This window comes from Bombina bombina, chromosome 3 (genome assembly GCF_027579735.1).
Source record: "Bombina bombina isolate aBomBom1 chromosome 3, aBomBom1.pri, whole genome shotgun sequence".
Classification (NCBI taxonomy): Eukaryota; Metazoa; Chordata; class Amphibia; order Anura; family Bombinatoridae; genus Bombina; species Bombina bombina.
Genome location: NC_069501.1, coordinates 113441193 through 113451021, shown reverse-complemented (window position 1 = coordinate 113451021; position 9829 = coordinate 113441193). Strand labels below are relative to the sequence as shown.

Sequence of the window (9829 nt, the reverse complement as noted above, 5' to 3'; positions counted from 1 at the left end):
TTAAATAATAGAACTTTTTTTTTTTTTTGTAAAAACATTTAATAAAGGATCACATATCGAAAAGTATTGATGGACTATTAGGGATGTGACACATATTATAGTATACTATCTTCCTATTCTGGTTAATACTACGATTGGTTTAAATTGCAAAAACGTATAGATTACCCATGAGCCAGTGTGAGCGTAGTGCACTTCTGATTACAATATCAAAAAACTTCATTTGCGGCCCAAACCGTGTGCAAGTGTAAATATTTCAGCCTCATGCTATAGTATGAAATTTAAGGATATATTCTCCAGCCATCCTAGTCAATACTGGTACAAGACAAGGTTGCCCATTGTCAACTCTGCTTTTTGTCCTTCATATGGAACCTGCCATTAAATAGAATCCTGAAATTACTGGTCTCAGTTTGCATACCACTGTCCAAAATGTAGTATTTGCAGATGGCCTTATTGTATTTTTGTCAAACTTGCAGGGGTCGTTGGTGACCCTCCTTCCTTTCACTTACCCATTTAAAAACATAAGAACAGATTACAAAAAGGGATAAATGGTGCTTTACAATTTATGTTTAAAGGGACTTTAAAACCCCCCAAAAATTATTTCATTCTTCAGATAGAGAATACAATTTTAAACAACATTCCAGTTTACTTCTATTATCTAATTTACTTCATTCTTCAGATGTTTTTGAAGAAATAGCCAATCACACGAGGCATCTATGTGCAGCCACCAATCAGCAGCTACTTGGCCTATCTAGATATGCTTTTCAGAAAGCTGTAAAAATGAACAGATGTAGCAGCACTAAGGATGTCAGGCAGGCACTGTATTCAGTGCTACAATATCCCACTGACATGGCAGATGAATGTGCTTATGGGGCTTTATAAATCAAAAACAAAAAATATACATGGCACTTTATTAAAATCAAAAAATACAATTATAATATTGCATCCCAGTAATGTATACACCTGTCTAGTACAATATGAGTAACCAACAATGAAAAAGGAGGTAGAGGTAAAACTGTAAATCTCCTAACTTCAAGCATCAATAACTACTTGTGGCATGTGTGAAACTCATTAACATGCAGAAATTCATTCCAGACTAATCTTTATTAAATAAATTGATGCCGATTCCTGAAGCTAGAATCACAAGTTCACTTTAAAAATATATATTTCTTTAATCTTGCTTTAACGCTGTCCATCATTAGTGGTGATTCAGTCAATTAGAACAGCTTTCCTTCTTAGAAAAAAACACAAACATTATGGCAAGTATTTCCCAATGCAAGTGCAGTATAAGTCTTCCTATACAGGGGTTAATTATGAATAAATCTAAACTAATTGTCAAAAAAAAAACAAAAAAACTTGAAATAAGCCAATGAAAATCATTTAGGCAGCATAGTATGTGTAGTTATATTGATGTGGCCACAGAACTTTATAAAATTAAAGGCATCAAATCCAAAAGGCTTGCTTTTTGGATGCCCTCATAAAATAGAAGATTCCTTCCAGCCAATAAGATGGCCCAAACTTGACTAGATTCATCCCATGTATAGCACTATGCACATAAATACAATGGTCTAAAAGCACTTTAGATTTGAACACAAACAGATATACAAATCACCTTTCTTGCTAGCAGGGCCATGAGATCAGTGGGTTTGTTTTTTGGTTTTTATAGGGATAAAAAGGATAAAATTGAAATGTGCATGACTGCATTTCAATTGGAAATAGGGGCATTTTTGCATATACTTCCACTATAAGGGCATTTTTGCATATACTTCCACTATAAGCTGTAAGTCCCCGTGCACCAGTATTCAAGTTCAGCGAGCTCGCGCATATTGTGCATGTGACGACAGTTTTTATCATACAAGCCACTGCTGACTCTCTGAGAAGACATGGTGTTTAAATACAGGAGCACGGGCCCTAGCAGCATATGTGTGTATGCTTCTGAAAAACAGTAATAACTACCTTGAATCATTTTTACTTATGGAAGTAGATTGCAAAAATGCTATTTAAAACTGAAATGCATCCTTGCACATTTCAATGTTGGCAATGCTCAAGCTTTATACTTGGAATGACTGCTGCTTGAAAGCTGGGGGTGAATTATACCCTCATTCTAAACAAAAAGGAGAATATTCTGGGAGGCAATCAACACATTCTGACCATTAATAACCATTAACACTTTGTGTTCAGCAGCCACCTAAGCGTCAGATTTTTGGATTGGAGAAATCTCAAATCAATTTGACCTCAGATTTTAGTAAAGTAGTTTTAAGTGTCTGAATTTTATTTAGCTGCATTAGTTTTCAAGAGAACAATCTTTAATTATAGAATTAATACTCTGCGCTTACATTTTGTTAGAATATCTACATTAATTTGTCAGTCCCAGATATGCCAAAACAGTAGTGTTGCAGGAACAGAATATTAACAAAAACAGATAAATAAAACAATAATTTCTAGAAATATATATCTGTCACAATAAAGAAGCTTTGAAATGTACATCTTTTCTCAAATATATTATCTATTAAAAGGGTCAATTATTTTAAAACAACTGATATGCATTGGGATTAAACTAAAACAAATTAGCTAAATAACACAACTGAATGCATCTGTAACATTTACAATGAAAAAAAATATATTACGAAAATATATCAAATAGCTTCATTGCATTCAAACCAAGAGCAACCATATTCTTAGGCCCACAGTTCTTCTGTCCTTCCAAACTTGTAGATCAGGGTGCTGTATGAAAAGTAGGGAAGATTCCAGTTATTGAGCAATTCTAGAAGAATTCTTAAAAATGTCAAATCTGTTTATATACAAGTACAGAGACTGTTTATGAAAACATTTTTATCACATGCTCCCTTTCAGTATACATACAGTATTTTATTTTTAAAAAAGGTCTCTTGGTAACTAAAGGGCCTAAGGGAATTATATTAGTGTAATAATAAAATGCTTGAACAAATTATGAAGTTGTCATTTTAAAAAAAGGTAAACATGCTTTAATTCAGGGATGTTTAAAATTTAGAAGCCAGTAATAATATTTAAGAGCCAGACAGTGGTATTTGTACATAGATGTATGGAGGACAAGACAGAAATATAGGAGCCAAGGGTAAAACTCCAGGAGCCAGTGACTCCCAGGCTCCTGGGTTTGTCGAGCCCTGGTTTAAATTTATCCTGTAAATACAAAAATGTCCAGCAGTGATGGCCAATATCGCCATCTTATTTTAGCGAAGGAAAGATTAAAGGGACATGAATGTTCACTCAACGATAGCAAGCTATTGCATGACACTCTGTGCAGTTTTAAATCAGTGTCTTTGTAAAGTCGGGAGACTGGCACCAGACGTGTGCAAATAGTGCCGGTCCTTGTGTTTTTAAAAACAAAACACAAAAAACATAAGCATGTTGTTACATTTGTGCTACAGACTCCTCCCAATCTAATGGGGCAGGTGAACAATTCAAGGTAAAACATTGTGTGAAATGTTCTTCCACCTACGTAGTAAACCTTATTATGTGCTCCATATGATCACCACTAGGGAGGTAAGAGCATGCATATGAAAATATCTGGGACACATCACAAATGAAAAACCATGTTCGGCTCTCACATTGCTCTACAAAATGTCAACATGCAAAATGTGAACACCTTAACATGGTCAGCTATTGAGTGTATAGACACTCTAGTTAGGGGAGGTGACAAACTGAAAATATTGTCAAAACAAGAAGTTTACTGGACAAAAACTTGAGTCAAGTACATCTGGGTTACACTTCTGAGTATGTCATCAATAACCATCAGTGTTTTAATAAGTATATCAGCCAGAAGGGAATCCCCCCCCACCCCGTTTCTGACTTTTTATACTTGGTAGCATTGGAATGAATACATAAAAATTTAGAAGACAAACAGCAATGTGTTTAGGTCATGTGAAATAATGTTGCTTAAAGGGACACTGAACCCACATTTTTTATTCAGATAGAGCATGCAATTTTAAGCAACTTGCTAATTTACTCCTATTATCAATATTTCTTCATTCTCTTGCTATCTTTATTTGAAAAAGAAGGCATCTAAGATAAAGAGCCAGCAAATTTTTGGTTCAGCACCATGGACAGCACTTGTTTATTGGTGCTGTCCAATCAGCAAGGACAACTTAGTTTGTTCACCAAAAATGGGCCGGCATCTAAACATAACAAGAGAATGAAGAAAATTTGATAATAGGAGTAAATTAGAAAGTGGCTTAAAATTGCATGCTCTATCTGAATCCCGAAAGAACAAATTTGGGTTCAGTGTCCCTTTAATAACTGTTGCTTGGTAATATAGCAGATAGCTTCCATGTCAGCCCTCATCAACTCACGTTATTTTATTAAAATGTATTAATATTAATAATATGTTAAATAGAAGTAACCCAATGATTTAATCCCATTTGAGCATTCAGGGGTTATGTTTTTTTTGTTTTAATTGGATAATTGATTTGATATTCATTTAAATTAAAGGGAGTGGATGATGTGGATAGAGTCTTTAAGTAAGGCTCAAGGGAAAAGTGATGCACAGCACCCTACTCCTTTTTACCCGGTTGCTATGCTTTTGGATTTCAATATTTTTATGGAAATAAAGTTTGTACATGTATTCATATTATTTAGTTTGCAGGATTTTTTTTAATGCTGCTACTTAGCATCTACATACTACTTATGATTATGACCACTTAATAGAATTAAAGGGACATGAAGCCCATTTTTTTTTAATTGGGCTTCATGTCCCTAGAATTTACTTCTATTATCTAATTTACTTTATTCTTTAGATATCCTTTGTTGAAGAAACAGCAATGCACATGTGTGAGCCAATCACATGAGACAGCTATGAGCAGCCACCAATCAAGCAGCTACTGAGCCTATTATAAATGCTTTTCAACAAAAGATATCAAGAGAATGAAGCAACTTAGATAATAGAAGTAAATTGAAAAAAATTGCTTGCTCTTTCTGAATCATGAAATAAAGAAAAACATTTGAGTTTAATGAATCTTTAAATCAGAGTTGATGCTAGGTCTGGGATCTGTAAATGTTACTATTGGCATGTAAATTATATTTAAAGGGACAGTAAATGTTACCAATAACATATTTAGTCAGAATATCCACAATACCTCCAAAACTAGTGTAGAAAGAAAATATATAAAATATTTACCTTTGGTCCGGGCCACCCCTCTTGCAGTTAAATGAGTGAGTGGTTCTAATAGAAGGCAATCACCCACCATCCCAAACCAGCTTTCACTGGTGTACTGAGGCAGCGGAGTCTCTTAAAGGGCAGTGTACTCACAATAAGGGAACAGTGCATTGCTTTAGTAATGATTAAAGTAAATCATCACATGGTCATAAAAAATTACTTATTACCTTGAATATATTTAACCTTAAAGTTCCTCTCTGGTGTGTGTATGCGCAATAGGATACAGGGAAGGAAAGAGAGAGCGAAGGAAAGGGAGAGCGAGTGAAAGAGAGCGAGTGAAAGAGAGCGAGTGAAAGAGAGCGAGCAAGATTATATATATATATTACCCCCTTCATATATTGTGAAATGATTCTTGCCAACACTAAACAAGAAACCGTGAACTCTCAGCTGTCATGTTAAAGAAATAAAACAGAACAACTAATACAGTGGAATAATACAAAGTAGACTATGTGAAGAATATTGCTTTAAAAAAAAAAGTCTCCTTACCTAAAAAATATTAACGCATTCTGGAAAAACACAGCCAGCCCAGGATAAACATTTACTCCTATGAAATAAAACAGAAATGAGGAACATACATGAGGGAAGTTTCCATTTGTCATAAAAGATTTCTGAACAATTTATTCATGCAGTTAAACAGCCTGTGTATAACCACAACCCAATGAGAAATATACAACAGCAGCTTATGTTGGCGTTTCTCAATTCCAGTCCTCAAGGAACCCTACGGCCAGATTCTGTGTTTTTCTCTTCTTCATTTGGTCTTTAGTTTAATCTCTTGGAAATCATTTACATCTGGTCTGTTAGGGCTCCCTGAGAACCGGAGCTTAGAAACACTGTTATGTTAAATGAAAAAAAAGACCACCTTAAAATTAAAAACCTCTTGTTTTTGTGTAAAACGGATTTTCCCACGTTCCCTAGGAGGCCAAATGTGGCCAATCAAATAGCTGGTTCAGGCAGCATTTAAAGAACTTAAGTTACAGATTTGGCTTTTTGGACTCTCTAGAGCAGTGTTTCTCAACTCCAGTCCCCAGGACCCTAAAGGGACACGAAACCCAAAATTTTTCTTTAATGATTAAGACATGAAAATAAATGTTAAAATAAGTAAATTGGAAAGTTGCATGCTCTTCCTAAATCATGAAAGAAAGAAAAATCCATGTCCCATTTAAACTCCGTTTTGTCATTAAAAGGGACATTAAATACATCTTGCTTTTCTGAAATAATAATGCTCTGTCCCGCACCCTCTAAATCAGTCTCAACTCCAGTCCTCAGTACCCTTAACAGGCCAGATATTAATTTTTATCTTAACTAGAGCACAGGTGAAATAATCAGCTGATAGATAAGAGCAGGTTAGTAACCATGGTTACTGATCAGGTATTTTTTTCACCTGTGCTCTAGTTAAGATAAAAATGAATATCTGGCCTGTTAAGGGTCCTGAGGACTGGATTTGAGAAACACTTATTTAGAGGGTGCGGGACAGAGCATTATTTTTTCAGAAAAGCAAGAGGTGTTTAATGTCCCTTTAATGACAAAACAGAGGTAACATGTTAAGGGAGAGAGGGGAAAAAAAAAAAGGGGAAAAAAAAAAAAAGGAGAAAAAAAAAAAAAAAAGGAGAAAAAAAACAAAACTGTCTGCCTGCTCTGATGAGGCGGACAGAGATCGCCACAATTCAACCCGATCGAGTCTGCATGGGGCGGCGTTGCACCAGCAGCTCACAAGAGCTGCTGGTGCAATGCTGAATACGGAGAGCGCATTGCTCTCCGCATTCAGCTATTTTTGTCGGACCTGATCCACACTGTCGGATCAGGTCTGACAGACATTTGATAAATAGGCCTCTTTGTGTTCTAATACTGCAATAAAATATTGCCTGAACACTACTACATCTTGTCTTGTAGAACTACAAACTGCACCAGTAAAGAGCTCTACATGCTCCGGACTACAATATCCAGCCTAATATTACCCAGAAACACTAACAAAAGCTGCACTACGCCACCTATCAAAACTGTGCAACCCCACACTACTCTACCATCTCAATCAATGAGCTCATCTACAAAAGTCTGGACCTTATGATACAGATTAAAGAGTGGGCCTTACATAGTAGGTCCAAGAGGAATGCACAACCATTCTTACCAGAAATGGAAACCAATGATTTCTTGGTCAATATAACAGGTGCAGTAAAACAATATAACAGGTTTGTTTTACTGCATCTTTCAAAGCACAATGACAAAGTAAAAATACAGGTCAATGGTCCACTACAGAATGTGTCTGACCTCCTGAATCAACTGAAGACTTTGAGTACATCCAAAGAAATCTCATGTAGGATGCTGCATCTACATTGTCTAAAAACCATTTACAGCTGTGTTTTCGAAAAAAAAAAATTATAATAATGCGAGGGATAGGCAGTTTGCCATAAATTAATATTTGTAAAATTAATTCAGCTTGTGACATGTGAGACGCCTCATTGTAGCTTCCCCACCCAAGGCTTACATCGGAGCAAATTCATACAGCTCTATATGCCTTTTCATGGTACAACAGGCACATGCACAGTGGCAAGTACACATGCGGGTGGACTTGGAGACAATTGGACAGTGGCCTCTGAGGGGGGAAGAAGTGTGATGTCCGGATAAAATAATTTTCTAAAATAATACTTGACTTCTAAGAAAAACTAAAAATAAAAAATACTGCATTTAATATCTGTGTGTTGTATGAATTTTACACAAAAGGTCTCTCCTAGACCAAATAAAGAGTTGGGAATCCCTAGTAAGGAGAATTGTTTTCTCATTAGGGCGTCATTGCTCTATGCACATAATAAACATATCTAAGATCTTCTACCAAGTTTAAGTACACGTACCTTGAGTCACGTAAGCACCAAAAAGAATCCACATAGATGCGATTAATGATCCAAACATCAGCATAAAGCCAATGAATAGCCAGATACGGGCACCTGCAAGAGTGGTGCAACAAGTCAATGAATTGTAAGGACTCGGCATGAAGAAATATCAAGTCATTACATGCAATGTTTTACCTGTACGCCCTAAACAGCCATCACTGTAACTGTCCCCACGCACTTGTGCATTTGACACAGCATTTATCCTAATGGAGGAGATATACAACAGCACAATGAATATGGAAAAAAACTAAGCAAGACAATACTGTATAAACAACGGCTTATAACTGAACAAATTACTTAGACATCATCATTTAGTCTCACACTTATTTATAATTTGAATTGAATACATTTTATTAGAGAGAGAATAGGCAAATGTACCCAAATCAGGTGCACCCAGAGATATGTATAGACCCCTTGTCTATGTGCTATATAACATTTCACAGGAGCAGAGACATGACTAGGTTACACTTTGTCATCAAAATGTGAAAAACAGTAAGACAAAATGTTCCTTGATTGTTGCATCTTTTTACCCAAAACAACAAATATTTTGCTCTGGTGCTGATAAAGAAGAAATATTATTATTTGTTTAAAAAGGGACAGACACTGAAAATGTAGCATGAAATGTTTAATTATAGGTAGAAAAATGCAATATATTTTATTTATTTAGCTTCTTTTTCCTGTAAACACTGCTATATTTCACACAGTCATTGGCTGCACTGGTGACTTAATTATAACTGTCCCTGATTGGCCTCAGCAGAAAAGGAAACCTAGCTTACAACTACAACATGGCAGCGCCCACTGCTTTATAGAGACGTAAATTCTTTTCAATATTTAAACAATATAAGAAAAAAAAAAAGAAATCTGCATATTATTATCAGACTATTCTTTGTTTTGAATACATCATCACACCTAACATTTATTTAGTGTTTAATGTCCCTTTAATTACTATTATTGGTTTTCTGCCAATAATAATAATAATAATAATAATAATAATAATAATTCTTCAACCTGCAACTCTTCCAGTGGATTAATTATAAGCCGCATATCTGCACCTTGCTGTACTTTACGTATATAGAGTCCATGTTTCTCATTAGGGTTTCTGCCCAAGAAAACACTTTACAAATATTCCTGCCTGAAATTCAAGGGCATCTAGAGTAACAGAGCTCAAATATTTAAACTATCCATTTTAAAAGGCTTAACCTTGGTTTGCAACAGAAGTGAGCAGTGGCAATACTCTGCTTAAATTACTGCCACTAAAGACAGATATTCACTGCACAATTTTGGAAGCAAACCCATAGAGGGGTGACTCACTGGATTTGTTAAAGAGATACTGAACCCAATTTTTTTCCTTTTGTGATTCAGATACAGCATACAATTTAAAGCAGCTTTCTAATTTACACCTATTATCAATTTTCTTGGTATCTTTACTTAAAAAAAGCAGAAATGTAAGCTTAGAATGCCGGCCCATTTTTTGTTTAGTACCCGGGATAGCGCTTGCTGGTTGGTGGCTGCATTTAGTGCCCAATCAGCAAGCAATACCCAGGTGCTGAACCAAAGATGGGCCGGCTTGTAAGCTTTACATTCCTGCTTTTTCAAGTAAAGATACCAAGAGAACAAAGGAAAAATAATAGGGGTAGATTAGAAAGTTGCTTAAAATATCATGCTCTCTCTCAGGGGTGTCAAATTCCTTTGAGTTTCGGACCATTTTCCATACAAGTGCAACTCACTCTGGCCAAATACTACCTGCATATCTTGA

At 35.6% G+C, this 9829-nt stretch overlaps 1 protein-coding gene across 1 annotated transcript in view; it reads right to left on the bottom strand.

Annotated features, from left to right (window-relative positions):
• Positions 1-894: 894 nt before the first annotated feature.
• The window catches only part of TMEM50B (transmembrane protein 50B), a 28761-nt gene continuing 19826 nt past the window's right edge, over positions 895-9829 (bottom strand). Inside the window, exons 4-7 of the mRNA XM_053705962.1 lie at positions 8209-8276; positions 8035-8127; positions 5675-5732; positions 895-2721 (exon numbers count right to left, since the gene is read on the bottom strand). Coding sequence (XP_053561937.1) covers positions 2676-2721; positions 5675-5732; positions 8035-8127; positions 8209-8276 — 265 coding nt within the window. The 3' untranslated portion in view covers positions 895-2675. The remainder of the gene's footprint in view (positions 2722-5674; positions 5733-8034; positions 8128-8208; positions 8277-9829) is intronic.